Raw genomic sequence first — 19,431 nt, forward strand, 5'->3', positions numbered from 1 at the left:
GATGTTTGTATTAATGAACAGATGGAAGGATTATTTTATCTATTGGTTCAGTTTTGGGCTCCCACAAGATTTTCTTGTAATATCCAATGACATTTCTTACAAAAGAAACAATTGTTTACAAGGATGCTAATAAACTTGGGTGAATTCACTACCAAGTGCCTAAGATCTTATACCAGGTGCCTATTAACATACTTAGGAATGGAGAAAATGTGAATAGGTTCAGAAAGGATAGATTAAAGTAAAACCACTCTAGGAATTCATTTATGGAAGGTGTGGAGAGTAACAAAAAGGTGTCAGTCAATGTAACCTTCAGGAAAGTCTGAGCACTTTGGTTCTAAGAAATGTAACTGCTCAGAGTAATTTATTTTCTTCCAGAAGGCAACCTCCACTGGATGCTCCAGAGATTTTGTTATAAAAAGGCAAAATTTTTTGAGAATAACTCCAACGTGGCATTAGATGTGTACTTAAAATAAAGAGAAATGTTAGAAGACAACATTACCAACTCATAAAAATCCTACCACTCTATGTCAGCACCAATCAACAAAATTTTCTGCAATAATGGATATGTTCTTCTGTATCTGCATCCTGTATTGTGGTAGCCAGCAGCCATACATGGCTATTGAGCCCTTTAAATGTGGTTAATGTGACCAAGGAACTAAATTTTACCTTAATTAAATTTAAATTTAAATATAAATAGTCACACGAAGCTAGTAACTACCAGGTTGGACAGTGCAGGACTACGTTTTATGTGGCCCAGTACTAGTCAGGATAGGCTCGGTTATACTGCAGTAACAACTTCCAAATATTGATGGATTAAAACGAAGTTTTATTTCTCTTTCTTGTTATATAGTCATCATATGTCATCTGGGGACTGTTCTACATCTCCCCAGTCTGGGATCATCTTGAACACCGCTGGTTGCTACAACAGAAGGAAAAATAAAAAGAGACCTGGAGGGTCTTGCACTAGCAATCAATTGAATGCTTGACTGAGAAGTGACACATATCACTTCCGCTCACAAGTCACTGACCAGCAATCATACAGCCCTATTCACCCACCAGAGGGCCAGGAAGTGCCTTCCATTATGGAGATTGGAAGACAGATATAATAGGAGAGTAGCACTAGTGACTGGAAAAGCAAGTATCGCTAAAATAACTCATACAGCTAATTGAACAAAAATAAATCATGTTTTTAAAAGTCAGGTGTATGTCTATACAAAAGAATCAACAAAAACATAAGGGGAAAGAACATGCACAAACACCAGGAATGTTCCTTTTACAAAATCAAGGAAGAGAGGAAGACTGGAATGACGTTTTGGTGTTTCGTATATAATTTTTATTAAGCTTTTGAATAGGCAAATCCATTCATTAAAGGAGAAAAAGAAGGAAGCATGAGCATGATTTATCTTTCATTATAATTAAAGAGAATAATTTTGTCAATTTCTACTTTTTAAAAAGTCCTTAGAAAAAAAAAGCAAGCCTAGCTGTTTTTGCAACAATAGGATCTTACTGAATATAATTCCAAGTCCACAGCTGTTTAAAAGCCCTTATTAGACAATCTTGGAATTAGATGGGACCCTAGGGGTCAGCTATTCTAATTTCCAATATGGGAAACTCTCATGTCTTCCAGGGCACAAAGGAAGTCTGCTGCTGTTGTGGGAGCTCATTTCACTGGTGAGGAGGTGAAATTGTTGAACTCTTCTAGCTGTATCAAAAGTAGCACCCCTGAGCTTTCAATGTGTGTGTCTGTAACTGGCACTAAGGCTGCCCTGCGGAGCGTCAGCCCTTGCTCTGTGAGAACCCTTAGTTCCTTGAAGAGAATTTCTCTGCCCCTGGGTTTTCTCTTTTTGGATGATTCCTCCTTGTGCCCCGGTCTCCATGCCCTCTATTCTCCTGGCAGCCCTCCTTGGAGCACGCAGCCCAGAGCTGGGGGTGGGGAAAGCACAGACTTCGGAGACAGAGCCTGAGCATCAAATCCTAGCTGCTTAATTTGGATTCTGTGTTCTTCTCTGTAAGGTAGGGAATAATTACATCTACCTCTTATCTTGTTAAGAGGATTAAACAGGATTAGATCTGTAAACTAATAGATGCACAATAAATATTTACTTCAATATGATGTTTCTTTTCAAGTGTGATGGGTAGAGTTAAACTTAACAATTGTTTAGATGTGATCTAATTCCCTTCTCTGGGACCTTATCTTATTCCTTCATTTATATCGCCTACAAGTATTAGCATTATCTTTTGTGGGCAGCCAGGCATACTATTAATAAATATTATACTTAAAAGTGCCAATTTCCACGAAGTCACAGCCTTACTTAACTTGTTGACACATTAAGCCTAAAGAGTAAGAAATTAAACCAGATGAAATTTGATAGGAATAAATGTTGTATTGACTTGTTGCTCATTAGCTTTTTTAGTTTGCTGGGGGCGGTTTTTTGGTTTATTTTACAGACTATTTTTTCAAGCAATTTTAGATTCACGGCAATATTCAGCAGAAGGTACAGAGATTTCCCATATACCCTCTTCCCCCACACGTGCACAGCCTCCCGCATTATCAACATCCCCCACAGAGTGCTACCTTTGTTACACTCTATGAACCTACACTGACTCATCATTATCATTATCCAAAGGCTGTAGTTTACATTAGAGTGCACTCTTGGTGTTGTACATTCTATGGGTCTGGACAAATTTATAATGACACGGAGGCACCGTTATACTATCATGCATAGTTTCACTGTCCTAAAAATCCTCTGTGCTCCATCTGTTCATCACTCTCTCCCTCCTAACCCCTAAGCAAACACTGGTCTTTTTACTGTGTCTATAATTTTGCCTTTTCCAGAATGTCAAATCGTTGTAATCATGTAGTATGTAGCCTTTTCAGTCTGGCCTCTTTCACTCAGTAATACACGTTTAAAGTTCCTGCAAGTCTTTTTATGGTTTGATAGCACCATTCTTTTTTTTTTTTTTTTCCATTTCTTTTAGTGTTGAATAATATTCTATTGTCTGGAAGTACCACAGTTTATTTATCCACTCACCTACTGAAGGACATCTTGGTTGTTTTGAAGTTTTGGTGATTATGAATAAAGCTGCTATAAACAACTGTGTATAGGTTTTTGTGGGAACGTAATTTTTCAGCTCCTCTGGGTGAATACCAAAGTGCACAACTGCTAGAACTATGGTAAGAGTGTGCTTAGTTTTATAAGCCAAACTGTCTTCCAAAGTGGCTGCACCATTTTGCATTCCCACCAGCAGTAAGATTTCCTGTTGCTCCACATCCCTGGCAGCATTTGGTGTTGTTAGTGTTCTGGAATTTGGTCATTCTCATAGGTGTGTAGTGGTACACATTAGCTCTTAGTAAGATCTCAGTCTCTGGAATAATGATTCAATGCTAAATGTCAGCTGCCTCTTAAAGAGTTATGTATTCTACAGATTTGATAGGTTTGTGATGACTGGAAAGATCGCAGATGTTGGAGACAGCCAGACATGAGGTTCACACCTTAACTCTGGTGTACTATCATGGAGGAGTGAGTTTAACTTCTCTGATCCTCAGTTTCCTTTTTTGTAAAATGGAAGTAATAAATGAATAATAACAATACTGACTTCAATGAATTATATGAATAAATTGTGTGCCTTCTCTGATTTTATTCAAGGGATTAATAAAAACATTTGACTCGGGAGTGAACCTTGTACCACAGCACTGCCGGCCTTTGTCTAGGTTGTGTGACCACTGTTTTTGGAGCACGTATATCTGCCCCATCATCCAGCCCATCCAGTTTCATCTTTCAGGTATATCTGGGCAGGCTGCGGCAAAGGCCTTACTAAAGTCAGTAGTCAGTAAGGTAGATTTTTTTGGACTATTTGTATGCATTTTTCCTTCTTCCATCTCAGACTTTGAGTGCATAGGCACTATTTTTTAAAATCCTCTCTTAATTAGATCCTCCTTGTTCTTTGGAAGGAAATATAGAGTCTCTGGTTTCTAGGCTACTAGATTTCTGATCTCCTGAGTAGATGATCCCTAGATGAAGTAATTTGAGTCTCCCTGGCTTCTTTCAGAAGGACCCATTGTAGAAAATGAGCACGTGTTAGCTGAGACAGATCTCTCATTTTGTTTGAGACTCATGTGTGTGCACACACACGTGTGTGTCTGATGGTGCAAGAGGACTGGAATTACAGCTTTGGAACTCTTTGCTCCTATCTATTCAGTATCTCTACCATCAAATCAGAGCTGAGATTTCTCATCACTTTTGCTATCATCACAGACAATTAGGGTTCAGTAGAAGGAGATGGGCTGAAATGTAATTCTAACCAGCAGGTCAATCCAAACTCCTGAAATTTGGCTGGGGTGGGGTGGCAATGTGTTTGATAATCTAGTTATTGAAAGAAGCGCCCCTAGGAAGTCATAACAAAGAGTCTTAAGCAGGTCCTTTTGTTGGCAACTTTATCCAAGACACCACCTTCCCTGGAGACTTTTCTAAACTTTAGGCTAATCCTGCCCTTGCCACAGAAGTCCTTTTGTTGGGGGAAAATTGTAAGTGAACACAAGAGTGACAGGCCTCTGTAAGCACCAGCTCTGTCTCCAAATTCTTTCAACTGTCAGCTTCCCATCTGTCCTGTTCTCTTCTGGCCCAGGGATCTATCAAATAATGAAATGGATGAAATTATTCAGAAGTCCTCTTTTCAGGTGATTTCAGTCTATATCTAATTTTTGAGCCAATCACTCAATTAAATTCTAGGCAAATGGCAACAGCAACAACCTTTCATTGCTTTTTCTTCAAGTATTATGTACTGTTGCCTTGGACATCATACTGAAGATGATGGTATAAAACCCTTGGTCCAGTGTAGAGTTAGATTTGGAGTTTCTTAGGAAGATGAAGCAAATTAAAACGGAAACAGCAGTAAGGTAGCCCTGAAAGTGAATGAAAAGTTATTTTAAAAAATCAAAATAATGAATAACATTTTACAGATTGAGTAAAGAATCCTCTTAAGTACTATTGCAAAGTTATTAATGGAATTATATATAGATATGGGTAGAAAAGGTGATAATAGATTTTAACAGAGGCAGCCTCTTTAAAAATAGTCAAAATCTATCTCCAGATATACAAACTACAGTTGTACCTCACCACACTCTGCTCAAAACACACCCAGCTTTGAAGTAATATGTGTATAAAGGGCTCGGCACGTGGTATTTACCCAGTAAATTTTAGATTCATTTCTCTATTGTAGACATTAGTATCCATTTTTTTCCCCATATACCTGAAGCTTACATTTTTGAGGCTCTTTTGAGAGTCCTAATTTTGAGCCATTGCTGCTAGTTATAAGTCCTAATATCCCAATTGACATTTTGAATCTCCTGGAAAGTGAATATTTTAACATAAATTCAATTTAGTGGAAAAGATTTACAGGCCCCAAGTGTCCCTGTGATTACCACTCTTAGTCCCTGACTCCAGCACTCCCAGATTTCGCTGATCCCAAGCCGTTTATTAAACAGTTTAATTGCTCCAGCTTTTCCCTATTGTGGTTCATCTCCCATGGGTTTTATCTCCTTACATTAGCACCCAGGCCTAGGGACATCAGGAGATTGCTCCAACAGAGGCTAAATCTCCCGCCTCCCTTCTTCAACTGCGGCACAGGCACCAAGTTTGTCACACTGCATTTAATTGATTTTCAATTGTGACCAATTTATACCTACAGGTAATGATTCTTTGTGGAAAGTGACTATAGATCAGAGAGGCAGGGTTATCTCCCTGCCTTCTGGCTGCTTAGTAAAACAAAATAACAACACCAAGAGAAATCACTGTCACTGCTTATGGAGTTCCACCATCTGGGACCATTTCCATCAATGTCTTTGATAATTTTATGAAGGGCAAATCCTTCATGTTATAGATTGTAGCTCAAGTACAGTCTATCCTCATAACTAGTGGGTTTTAAAGGGCATAATTACACAGTAAAATCTCTGCTCTAGAAAATATTTTACTTGGGAAATTCCACATTATTATTGTATTGCCTGTTGTAATTCCAATTGTATATTGTCAAAATACAAACTTCAGTATTTCACAAAATGCTCTGAGGAACAGCTATAATTCTAAACTTCCTCGATCTTTCCAAATTTCTAAACACAATGATCTTAGAAGATCCAAAAGGCAGACATCCTTGATGTGTATGTGCCTTTAATAGAGAAATTGGCAAAGAGCTGAATCCTGCCATGTAACATTGGGGCAGGGGTGGTGCAGGGAGCATGCCAGTTGTTACCATCCAGGCCCCAAAAGTCCTGTTAGGAAGCACGGTGAGCTATGGCTGCCAGATGCTCAGCCAAATCACCTCTAGGGCTGGCTGGCTCTGTGCATGGGTTCCACTTTGATTCCTCTATCTAGACTTCTGTCCCCTCTACCCACCATGGAATCCCCAGGATGAGAAGTGTTTTTGTAACTTCTAGGGATGTCTGTACGACGGTGGCTTTTGGAGTCACCCCACCTGGCTTTCTGTGCCCAGCAGCAGAACTCTTTAGGGTGTGGTTGCTTTGGGAAAATCCTCCACAGCACCCCGTCCCCTCCTCCACTTCAGAAGACTGGCTGCCCTGGGCTGACAGAGGAGACTCCCAAGGGCAGCTGAGTCTGTGACATTGTGGGTGGCTCCTGCCTCCCTACCAGGTCTTTGTGGTTCCCAGAACTCACCCTGGAGACGACTCCCTGTAACTGATGGTACAAAAGGTGTAGCCTAGGAAGCCTGTAGCAGTGATGACTGGGTCTACCTTCTGGGTGGAGCCAGACTCTGACCCAGGTCTTCTTTGGCTCCTGGTGGCAGGCCAGGTGGTAATTTGCACCACTATGGTGACCAACCATCCTAGTTTACTTGGGACTGTGTCAGTTTTAGCACTGAACATCCCAAATCCTGGGACACCGCTGAGTCGAGCAAATGGGGACAGCTGGTCACCCTGACCTCTGATTTTTGTCTTATCAGCTGACAGCAGAACTCTGTAGTTAAGGGAATTAACATGCCAGTGAAGTCAAGTATTCCACATAGATCAGTTGAAGGCCTTACGGTGGGTGACCTGTAAATGCTGTCTCAGAAGTCTTATCACTCCTCTGGGAGTGGGAGGTGGTGCACGCTGCCATCCCTTTTTCACAGCCTGCAAACCCAAGGCCCCGGTCCCCAGAGTGGGAATGAAGAGGTGGGCACAGAAGAGGGGCTCTGAACCCGTGGATCAGGTCTTCACCCGACAGTGATGGATCTTCATTTCCATCCATGAGGAGCCTCACTGGTGGAACCACTTACCTGCAAGGATCTTGGTGATCTCGCCTTTTCTTTTCACCAGCATTTGCTAAACCCAGCTGGGTGGTGACCTTTCCGGTAGGAGGCCAAAAGGTCACACATTTCTGGCTTTAGCCTCACTCCCGAAACTGTAAACAAAGACTCTTCTGTAGGGAAGAAGAGAGAAAAGCACCAACATATTATTTCCTGGGATCTTTCATGGTGTATTTTTCATGTCTGTTTCAATATTTGTCACCCGAAGAGATGTCAAAATGTGAGCCAGACTTAGCCACCAATAATTTATACTGACTCATGGAAAACTCACTTTACTGAACAGCTGTCAAGTGCCTCCCATTCAATTCAGTTCAATGCATATTTACCGAATGAACGCTTGGGTAAGGCATTATGCTTGATGTTGAAGATGGTAAAAATAGGAATAGAACTGGGAGCCACACACACACAATAACAAGGGCCAAAAGAGAGGTGCAAACAAAGACTAATGGCAGCCCTTGTCCTAAGTCTCCCAAGGAGCACAGGAAAAGCAGGGACAAGTGCCTTCTGAACCTTGAAGGATGACGATGCTCTCAACGTTCAAGGACTTCCAGGGAGAGTACTCCTGGCTGAGGGATCAGTGCGAACAAAGGCATAGAGGAAAGAAAGCGTTCGAGAGAACTGCAAGTCGTCTTGCAAGGTTAGGGCAAGACAGACTAGAAGATAAAGTTGGGAAAATGGAAGGAAGTTAGTATCAAGCCAAGGAGTCTGGACGTGAGTCCCAGTGATGACAGGTCATGAGCATCGTGCTGGGATACTATGTTTTGGGAAGTTTCAAATTCTGTTACATTAGTACATGTGGCAATCTATTTAAATAGACTCAAAGGTACAATTTTTGTAAATTAAGAAAAATATTTTGAAATATATGTATACTGCCTGTGCCTCTGACCCATGTATTTGGTTAGCTCAGAATGCTGACAGTTTGCATTTTTATAAGTGCCTGTGTTTGTTAAATGTGTGTTGTCCCTGGGTGCTTACTATGCTAAAGTTATGGCCCAAGTCCTCCGAAAGTTAACATTTTAAGGGGCTCATCTGCAAAATAAGGATAATAAAACTTCCAGGCAGGCTGCTCTAAGTTTAAAGAAGATAATCTATGCTAAGCATCCTGGGTTGTTCTTGAAGCACAATATATTTTTAATAACTAGTAGCCACCGTTACAAGCTTCAGCATAGATACCACTTGAGAAAAACATCAAGAATCAACAGCCACATTGTCAGCAAAGCACATCCACAAAACCAGTTCAGGACATCCTTGTACTCAGGCATTGCTTTTCTAAGGCTCACAAGCTGTACAAACCAGGGTTGCTCTAAATATCGCACAATTTAACAATAAGAGAAGCTCCAGCTTTCGTGCACCAGAAAATGCCTTCATAATATTGTTTGCTCGAAGCTGCTCACACCCTAGGGGAAGAAATAGACCTACAACACCGGCTCTGTCTTCACTGCCTTGGGTAATCTGTGGTCCTGACTCTGCGGTCGGTTTGGAATTATGCATTTGCTAGACTGGAAAGGGGAGACATCAAGTTTGGTTGATGTGCTAATGTATTTTCCCAGGTGCATTTTAATGCACAATTTTGTATTCAACTTTCTTTTAGCTCATGTCACAGCCTAAACAGTCAAACAGTTCAAATAAACAGTGCATGTTAAACCTTAGATTACTCTTGAATTGACTCAAGTCCAAACCATCTTGAGAACTTCCCTCAGGGAGAAGTGTCCTCTTGTCTTGGGGACAGTGACAGGAAGACTTCCCTCAAAAGCAGCAGCTCCTCAATAGCAAGGAGGGAGGGAGAAGAGAGAAGGGGGGAGACAGAGGGAGAGAGAAAAAAGGAGGGAGGGAGAGAAAAGGAAAGAGAGAGGGAGGAACATTGTGTGGCAGAACCGTGCTGGGAAAGCAACCAGTTAATCAAAGAGATTCCAATTTGGCCGTGGACTGCCCGACTCTCCTCCCCAACTCATAGAAAAAGAAAAGGAAAACAAGAGGAAAAAAAAAAAAAGGAGGAAAAAAGCAGCCGAGTGGTTCTCCCACAGCAATCTCACAAATGCAAAACCTTCCATTCGCTGACTCCTCATTAGCTTACTGAATCTGACAGCATAATTATCGCAGCTGCTTTGTGCTTAGAATAAATAAATACAAAAGTAGGTGTTTAAAAAATATTTTGAGAAGGGAAATTCAGGCATCTAGACAGTCAGTAGGACAAGTTTATTTAAAACTTTTAGATTCTTATGTATTTAGATCATTTCGGAATGAGATAATGAGATAGTTGTCTTTCAGTCTAATTGAGTTCCTGCGCTTCTGGCTGTTGGCTGTCACCGCTTTCCAACTCTGCTTTAACTTTCCTCCCTTTAGAAATCTGATCCTGGTGTCTCCATTTACTCTTCCTGGGCTGATAACCTGGTGAAGGCTTGGTGCACTCGAGTGCAGAAAGTGACTGAATGGGATTGAGGAGCTAAATAACCCTTCACAGGAAACAAGATAATCAAATCTCTTCCACTTGCCTGTAATGGCTGAAAGAGAAAGCACAAGTTGAAAAGAAAGCTTGGAAATTAAACCGTCATTTCAAAATGTCTTATAATTTCCCTCGTCACGTGGTTTCTCTGCTACTCTTACACATCATCAATCCATCAGCTGGAGTTGCTTAGTGCATTTAATTATGCAGAGTGCACACAGCCTCCGTGACTACGTGGTAATTTTAGCTCATGTGTATGTATACACGCTTCATATCTTCAAAGCCCAAAGGATCACACAGTACTTTAAATTGAAGTTGCTAACTAACATGGAGTGCACTTAAAACTCTGACTAGGGGCACAGCACATATGCATTTCCGATTAAAGCAGATGATCTTTCCTTTTAAAATTAATTAGTGCCTATTTATCTTTTCCTCTCCCTCCCTCCTCTCATCCTCCCAGGACCGCATTTATACGAACCCTTGAATTCAGTGAGTTAAAAGCTTTATAAAATAAACATTCTGTCAATCTGGGGTACAGGAAACTAGTGTTAACCCATTGTGCAGATCGAGAAATTGAGGTTTATGAAGACCAATAACGCATGTGATGCTGGGGGAAAAAAAAAGAAAACACAGGTTCTTTAATTCTTAATCCAGAGCTTGACTTCCTGTACCATGGGTCTTACCTCATTCCCTTAAACAATGAAGGCAGTATAACATCAACATTAAAGAAAACTTTGAAAAAAGGGGAAAAATTACCCACAATCCCCATCAACTAGGAGAGCATTTTATTTTTGTACTCTACCTTTCTGTTTTGTTGATGTGCATAATACGTTTTCACAGGTGCATTATAATATGCAATTTTCATACTCGACGTTCTTTGAACTTGTGTCATAGCATAAATGTTTCCATATTAGCCCATGCTCCTGGGAATTATCGTTTTGCATGGTTACATAGTACTGTATGCTCAGTCAATATCACAGCATTTATTCAATCAGTTCTCTTGTGTTGAATACTTAGGATCGTTTCTTTTATCCTTATTTTAGAATTTTTAAAATTGCAGACAACACTGCAATGAATATTTTTATGCATCTAGAGTTTTTTTTTTTTTTCTCCTGTTCAGTTGTTTCTTTGGATAATTTCCAGGAACCAAAGTATAGGGTTGAATGTTGTGACCACTTTTATGGCTCCTAATAGGTATGGCAGAATGCTTTGTAAAGGTTGTCCCCGCATATACCACCATCTGCAGAGAATCAATTTACCACAACCTCCCCAGCACTGGGAGTCATTAAGTTGAGGGGGAAAAATAACTACTTTAACAGTTATTTGTATTTATTTAATCACTACTAAGACTATTTATTCCATGTGTTGGTATGTTCTTTTGGTTTCCTTTGTGCAAATTGCTATTTTATGCCTTTGCCCAATTTTCCATTGGATTCTTGATGTTTTTCTTACAAAATTGAGTGAGAGTAAGAAAAAATAATAGCCACCACTGATTAAGAAATTCTAAAACCCAAGGGTGACTGTCTTTAAAAAAAAAAACAACCAAAGACAAGATGACATTGAGTATTAAGGAAGAGGTCAAAGGCATGAGTCTTTATTAAACATAAAATTGAGCCCTCTCAATTGTGAGATATTAAACATGTTACCTGGGGACATGGGGAATCTTCCCTGGGAAGGCTTTAAATTAAACACAGAGCATGAGACAGTAGAAAGGTCACAGGACTGGGAATCAAGATCTTGGTTCTAATCCCTGTTTTGCTACTAAATTCTCATGTGATCTTTGTCAAGCAGCAATGAAGACAGAGGAGAAAGTGGCTTGTGGAGTCTGACCAGCAGTCAAATCGTGGCTCTCCTACTTACCAGCTGTATGACTTTGAGCAATTTACTTAGCGCCTCTCTTGGTCCCAGCTTTCTAATATGTAATAAGGATAATAACTGAGCCTTGTCAGTTGGCATATAGATTGAATGAGAATTTATGTAATGTACTAGCTACCCAATAAAGAGCAGCCACGATTATTCTTCCCTGGCTGTCAGGGACTCATCTATATAATGAAGATATAGAATAGGGAGTCTCAAGACCCTTTTCTACTCACAGAGTCTCTAACTCTTTCCCGAAGCACTTATCTTTATTTGGAGATTCTTTCAGACCATGATGCTAACAACTTCAACCAACTTAAGAGCCTGGTAGGGCTGAGGGACTTGGTTTACTCAGACTTCTCCTACCAACATGACTCTATGCAGCAGCATCAGCCATGTCTCAACCCAACATCTGTGTTCTAATGTGTTAGAGTGGGTTGAGGACAACACTGAACATGGAAGATGAAGAAGTGTGTTATGGAGGACACTTCCTAACTTGCTTCTTAAGTATTGATTAATGGAGGATTTAAAAGGCAGAGAGAGTGGTCTGAGTTAGGTTATAAACTCTTAGAAGCAGAATAGGGTCAAGACACCTGGCTCAGAATCCTTCTCCCCTCTTCCCCACCAAACCCAACCTTGGAAACCTGGCCTGTAGAATGACAAAATATTCTGGTTAAACTTTGAATAGACTAGACAATAAAAGCAATAAACAGAGTAGATTTGAAATCATCAGCACACAAAGAGCTAAACTAAGCTTTACTATTACATGTTAAAGAATGTTTAAATTGTTGCAAGAAGGCAGACAATGGTAAGGAGTGGATGGAAACCTAGGATGGAATATGAGTCAGGAATGAACTATTCATATTAAAGAGAAAACACCTTCGATGATAGTAGCTGGCATTAAGAGGAGGATGTCATTCCTCTCCCTGGATATCCTTCCTCCCAACCACCCAGCGACCATCAGCTTTCAAGACCCACTCACAATGCCATCCTGGATCCCCACAGCTGGAGTTTAATCTCACATCCTTTGGACTCCCAGAGCACTTCACATTTTTTATATACTTGTCTCATTTCCTTAAGGACTGTAAGCTCTTTGAGGACAGAGTCCATGACTAATTCATTTCTGCCTCCCTCAGTCTCTTATCTAACAAGCCCTCAGTAAATCTTCCATGAATGAACTGGAATGTAATTATCCAACTATGTTGGAAACATGAGTCTAGGATGGGTCCATGGTCTCAGAGATAAGCAAAATAATTGGAATAGGTTCACAATAGAATAATGAAACAAAATAATTTAAAGGTAAAAGAAATAGAATCTATAATGGGTGCGTTGGGGGTGGTGGTCAAAGGAACTCAGCCTTTGGAAAGTGATAGCAAGGGAACTTCAAATATATTAGAGAGATAATATTAAGCGAAGGCCTGAGACAGCAGGGGAAGGTATAGCTCAGTGGTAGAGCACATGCTTAGCATGCATAAAGTCCTGGTTCCTGGGTTCAATCCCTAGTACCTCCATTGAAATAAATAAATGAATAAAAGCCTACTTACCTCCCCTCAAAAGAAATTTAGAAAAATAAAATATTATAAAAAAGAGAAGGCATGAGACAAAAAATTACTCATATATTAATGGGGCAGTATGAATAAGGCCTGTTGAAGAACCACCAAGTGTAAACACTAGGATGATGTGATGAAGGGTAGAGGTAAATGGCGCACTTTCTTCCATTCCCACAGGTACCAAAGTCTATGACGACAAGAAGGACTTTGGCAAATTGTTTCTGCAAAATTACTTGTGAAACAATTGCGAGCTTTTAAGTTTTTGGATTTTTTCTTAAGATGCTGAAACCTGTTTTAAAGGAGAAGGGGGATTTAGTCTAGGAAGGAACGGGAGAGACTCAAGTCCAGAATTTGGAAAGTAAAATGGGACCAACCCACAGAGAGAGACAGCCTTTGATGTCCTGACGACCAAGAACCATGGCTTAAGGACCAGACTCTTAAATCACGTGGCACTGACTGCCCGAGATGAAAAAATACTTTTGTGGATCAGTGTCTGTGGTTCAAAATGGCAGGGTTCCAAAATCAGTCTTAACTCTGCAAGGGTAACATTTGGAAGGCTCCCTGCAAGAACAGAGTGGAGCCAGTTTCTTGAAGGGGCAGCTTAATGATTTTCTGCTCCCCCCACTCCCAAATCATTAAGTGGCGTTCTTTTCCGAGAGCCCAAGTTCATGTTGAGGGCAAAGGGAATTAAACGAAGACGCTGAACCTGCAGCTAAGATTAGAGAGTTGCCAAGGGCCTAATTTTAGGTCCTAGCTGCCCCAGCTGACGTCCTGCGCTGCTGGCTCAGCCACGAGGCCGGCAAGTGTGGCCATAAGCCGATGACTGAGCGGGACGAGAGTCTCCCCGGCCATCTGCAAAAGCAATTAGCTTGCTGTTGGGTGTGTTTTTAAGAGAGACTACCAATAATTTCTCCTTCAACAAATGTTTCTTCAGGTGTTCAAGAGTCAATAAGGGAAAATGTCAGCACTTGGCAGAAATTCCCACACGTTTGCCATTCTAGTATTCATGCTACTCCACTTAAAATGGTCTCCGAAAGGGAACTAACCCTAGAATTCCTGGATTTTCGTGGCAAGTGACCCCTTGATTTCCTCTGGCCATAAGCTTACTGCCACAACCTAGAGACAGTGTTGTTCGGGACCTCTCGGCTCCATGGAAATAGACATGGATGGATGGGAGCTACCCTTGCATTTGGGAGCAGTTTCTGTGCCACTCTTCTGCTGGGTTTAAGCTGTCCTTCCACTCTTCATACAGTTCCCAGCCTCAGGTTTCAAGCTTAAATTGTCTTCCTCAGAGGGCAGACAATGAGAGCTGGCATCTCCCAGATCAAAGGGGAAATAGAAGATATTTTAAAGTGTCAACTTTGTTATCCTGCAACCAGAGTAAAACTGGAATAATAAAATGATACAAATACAACCCCCTAAGTGATTCCATACTGCCACCAGAGAGCAAAATTTCTTGTATAATTACAGCAGGGAAACTCTCCTTACAAGCCATTCACAATAGCAAGTCGTTTTTTTGCACAATTTTTATGCCTGGGGCCACCCACCCCGGGGATGGAAAGTCTGTGTCCCTGTGGGCTGGGAACTGTGATAACTGGCTGGTGCTCCCCGTATGCAAAGGAGGCTGTTAATAAAGGCTCATTGCCATGGACAATGGAAAAGTAGGCTGGCACTGCCAGGCCAAGGGAGTGCACCCTTAGAAGATGTGCCCTTGGTGAGGGCCACTGTTCCCAAGGTGCACAAACTGGCCCCAGGGGCTGCTCTTTCTTCCTCTATTTTCCTTTCCAATTTTCTCAGTAGCTTTGCTTTCCCTGTCTTCTTGTCCACATCCTATCTATCGATCTGTCTCTAAACCTATTTCTGCACCCCCCCACATGCACGCGCGCGCACGTGCACACGCGCACACACACACACATCCCTGATCTGCCCCCCTTCCCCGTCTCTTGGTGCTGGCCCTTTCATCTTCTCCCTCGGGGATTTGAGATGTCGCTGCAGGAAGTGCTTGTCGGCCGAGGCAGCAGCAGCAGAGCCCCGTGGCTTTGACAAACCTCATTTAATTGGGAGGAAGCCAGGAGAATTTGAAAGAACTGAAACATCCACGAAACTCCTTTTATCAGGCATAATTTAAACTCTGCATGGAAAAACCCCTATATGTATAAAGAAAAGTCAACTTCCCTCCTGCTGTGAGCACTCCTCGTCTCCCCCCAGCACAGGCAGGCTCCTGCAAGAGTCCATCTTTTCATTTTTCTAAAAGTGTCAAAGTAGATTTGGGCTCTGTGGCTGGGTGAACAGAGAAGGAATACAGATCGGTCCCTCTCATGGTACACCCACACGCGCACATGCGCTCTCTCTCTCTCTCTCTCTCTCACACACACACACAAGTAGAGACAGCATATCTGTTTCAGACGACCAGGAGGAATCAAAACTCAAGTTTCTAACAACACATCAGTGTGCACAGTGATTGTTTCCTCCTAATTACTCTTCATCAAGGAAAAGCTGGTGCCCAGAAAACTCTGAGGATCCCCAGTGGTTCTCAGTACATAGAATGATAGATCCTGGGAGGGGGCCTGTGGGAGAAATTTCTTTAAGTGGAGAAAGGGGATGTGAGTGTGTGTGTGGGTTGGTGGGTGGCTATGTACACCCTCAGTGCGTACACGTTCGTGAAGTGGTAGTTAGAAACCCCAAGCCCAAGAGAAGAAAGCTAAGAAGAAGGGATCTAGGGGTTGGGACTGGGAAGAGTATTGAGATGGGAGTGGGGGCGGCGATGAGGAGGAAGCTGGGGGTGAGGTACCAGGAAGGGAGTAAGACTTGTAGGTCCCCTGGAATGTCTGTTATTCTACTCATATGCCAAGCCATGTCCCTCCCCTCCTTCCAAATTCCAATCCAGAGTCACCTCCAGTTTAATCCATATTACTTGAGTTATTCTAGTTCCTCCAAAGAATTGCCTTTAGCACACACATATTCTCTGAACATCTGCAGCTGATTATGCACAGACTTCAGCTGTTTAGATATGATTTGTGCTAATATGTGTATGAGGGTGTCCTGTTTCCTCTTCTTCACCCTCTTTTCCTCCCACTTCATAGGATCCTTGAGGTCAAGGACAAGCCTCCTTTTTGCCTCAAATTTTATAGCACTTAATATGTTCTTGACACTTAATAGCAACTTAATAAATACTGATGACTGACTCCTCTTACAGGGTTAAGTAAGACATTAACCCCAGTTGTATGATTATGGTTATTTTTGGAGATCCTAAATGGCTACTTTAATAATAAAATACCTCAAGAAGTCCCAAACTAGGAGCTCTGGACTGAAGCAGGGCAATGTCCCAGATACAGTGGAGCTGTGTTTGCAAACCCTGGGGACTTTGGCCAGACCGTATGTCCAAGCCTCCTGGACGGTAGCTCCCCACCCCATCCCAGTACCCTGTTTCCAGTCTGAGTCCCTAGACCTTCCTGACAGTCCCCCGCCAACAGCCGGGGCCGTGACTGCACTGCCCACATCCTCCGCACAGCCCTTCCTGGCCACGTTCTGAGAAACACGAGGAGTGCTCCAGCCACATGATCCCTCAGCAGTTTTCAGATTTGGAGGATGACTTCAGGCCCAGGCAGCAAAGCTGATTTCAGGGTAACTTGTGTTTCCCGTGGGCAGCCAGCCTGAGAGGGCGCTCCCCTCTCCCCGCGCCCCGCCCTGCCCGGACTTCCTTCGGCGGCGTCAGGTTACCAATCAAGACAGGCCCAGCTCTCCTCTCCCGATACACCAGTGTCTCCTGTCATCTTACTCTCCACGGAAAGGGAAAAAGGGATTGTTAGAAACTTTGGTTTTGCCTCTCCTGGCAGATGCGAGTGAAAGCAAACTCAGAGGCAACTTTCATCTCATCCAATTTCTACATGTGTGTAGGTGGGAAATATTTGGATCATTACAAGGAGGTCTGTGTCACCTCAACCCTCAACTTCTGAGTTTTAGAAAATCTCAAACAAAACTCAGGCAAGATTTGGTCCCATCTTGCTTCTCCCAGATCTAAGCTCACTTCTGGTTGCAAAGTCTATGCTTCTTCAATGCTCAGAGAAAACACGTAGGCACTGAGACTTATATGTGTATGTGCGCGCACACACACACACACACACACACACACACACACACACACACACACACACATACACACACACACACACACACACCCTCGCTCACCATCAGGCAGCTGGTGCAGCTGAGCCGGCAGGGCACTGAAATAACTGTGAACCAGTGCTTCCTGGGCGGAGACGCGGTCTCTCGGAAAGCCTTTCAGCATTTGGGAGGCCAGGTCTTCGGCTTCCGGAGCCCTGCCCAACCTGGAAAAGTGAAAGAGAAAAAGAGTTTCTCCAGAGGCCTCCCTTCTGAAAAATAGGAAAGAAGAAAAGTAAAGAAAAGGAGATGGTGAGAAGAGCTTCAGATAGAATTTTCCTGGGATTAGTGAAGTTGATGGCAAGTGGGAAAACAACCCCCACACCAAAACCCTCACCTTGTCCTGTTACTAAGATGAAGGGGTAATTTCAGGATTCTATCATTCATCCCCTACCCGACCCCCTCCACTATGGTTCTGGGTACCATGTATGCATAAAGGACCTGGAATTGTAATTATAGAAACAGAAATATATAATTAAGGATTTTTCCTTGAGGAACACAGCAGCCCCTAGCAAGCAGAAAAGCCCGGTTGGAAATACGCTCCAAGAACTGCAAGCATAGAATCCTGGAAGGGGAAGAGGGAGAGAGGAGACTCTGGAGGGTGAAACTTGGGTGGAAAACACCCTTATTTACAGTGTCCCCAGGGTTATTCTCTAAGAAGCTCTATTGGTTTCCCTTGAGATGGAACATAGGAAACAAAGACAGTTAAGTATCCAAATTACAATGGAAACAAATCCTCAAGTTGACTTTATGTTGAATTACAAATTTGGAGATGAGCAAATCCATTAGCTGAGCAACCATTATGTAGGTAGTTGGATCTGGGTGCTACAGGAAAGACTGCCTTCTGGTAGCGTAATCTAGTAGAGGAGTTCAGGCACTAACCAAATGATCATACAAATGCATAAGTACAACTGTGAAGAAAAAGGTCCAGATTTCTAACTTAGGAGGTGATCAGGGAGGACTTCCCCGAGGAAGCAGCATTTGAGCTGAGAGCTGAACTGGGGCAGGGGAGGGGCAGGTGTTGCAGAGCGATTTTAAAGAAGGGAAGAAAGGCCAGTTGGCTGCCTGGGACTAAGAAGAGGAGCGGGGCCTGATATGAAGCTGGGGAGGGACTGAGGCTGGTCCTGCTGGCCCTGTAGGTGTTTATGCTTCCTATTTATGGACAATGTCTGAAAAGCTTTGCTAATCTAGTGTCCATCATTTAAGCACATCCATCTCTAGAGCCCATGGACAGGTTTACCAGTGGAAATCACAAGGCAGAAAACTGTGCAGATCTTGAGAAGCAATTATCTACAGAACTGATGCCTGACATTCAGAATTAAGTTGCATGTCCATGCAACTGCCCAATTAAGCAAAAATAGATGGACATAATGTTGGTATGCAGCCACCTGAAGTGACAAACAGATATCCTTTTCCTTCTCAGGTGCCATGATGCAGTGATGCTGGAAGTCCTGGCCCAGAGGTGTAATTTGCCTGACTTTTGCATAAGATTTACATTAAAAAACTTTTAGGTATCTGATTCCCATGACATAAAATTGTTTCTACAAACATGTAACTTTACCCTCAAACTCAAGAGTAATTGCTTCATAGACTTAAGGTAGAGAAGAAATTTGCAAATTCCCAGGCCAGTTAGGAGAGAAGGGAACCTGGGGTGGAGTCCTGCTTGGTAGTTTGTAACCTGAAGAGCTGGCGGATATGTTCTCCAACCAGGATGCCCTGCCCGGGTGCAGGTTTTCAGGGCCAGTGAGATAGGAGTCTGGAGTGGGGAAGCTGGTACAAATCCCTAGGACCTGGTATCCATCTGGAAGGAGATTCATGAAAAACCTTGTGAAAAAAATTTTAACCAGTTCATTCTCACTATCAAGGTGGTAGGGTGGGATGTGTGCCAAAATTCGGGCCTGAACCCACTCTCTGAACTTCCTAGGGGGTGGGTGGGTGCATAGGCGGTTACAGTGAGGGGGGAGCAATGCCTCTATCAGCGTCCACCTCCACACTCCCCACCCCCAACAGATTTGTTCCCTCTGAGCACACCCACCCATTAAGGAGCTGCAATCTGATTGGACAAGGAAGGCTAGGGGACCTGTTTTGATCTCATGTTAGCACAGCATACATACTGGTTTT

The 19,431-nt window shown here is 42.5% G+C and overlaps 1 protein-coding gene across 1 annotated transcript in view; it reads right to left on the reverse strand.

Annotated features, from left to right (window-relative positions):
- Positions 1–1,335: 1,335 nt before the first annotated feature.
- CDK15 (cyclin dependent kinase 15) overlaps positions 1,336–19,431 on the reverse strand; it is an 87,236-nt gene continuing 69,140 nt past the window's right edge. Inside the window, exons 16-18 of the mRNA XM_032479170.1 lie at positions 17,338–17,477; positions 7,270–7,412; positions 1,336–4,630 (exon numbers count right to left, since the gene is read on the reverse strand). Of these exons, the coding sequence (XP_032335061.1) occupies positions 7,303–7,412; positions 17,338–17,477 (250 nt within the window). The 3' untranslated portion in view covers positions 1,336–4,630; positions 7,270–7,302. The remainder of the gene's footprint in view (positions 4,631–7,269; positions 7,413–17,337; positions 17,478–19,431) is intronic.

This window comes from Camelus ferus, chromosome 5 (genome assembly GCF_009834535.1).
Source record: "Camelus ferus isolate YT-003-E chromosome 5, BCGSAC_Cfer_1.0, whole genome shotgun sequence".
NCBI lineage: Eukaryota > Metazoa > Chordata > Mammalia > Artiodactyla > Camelidae > Camelus > Camelus ferus.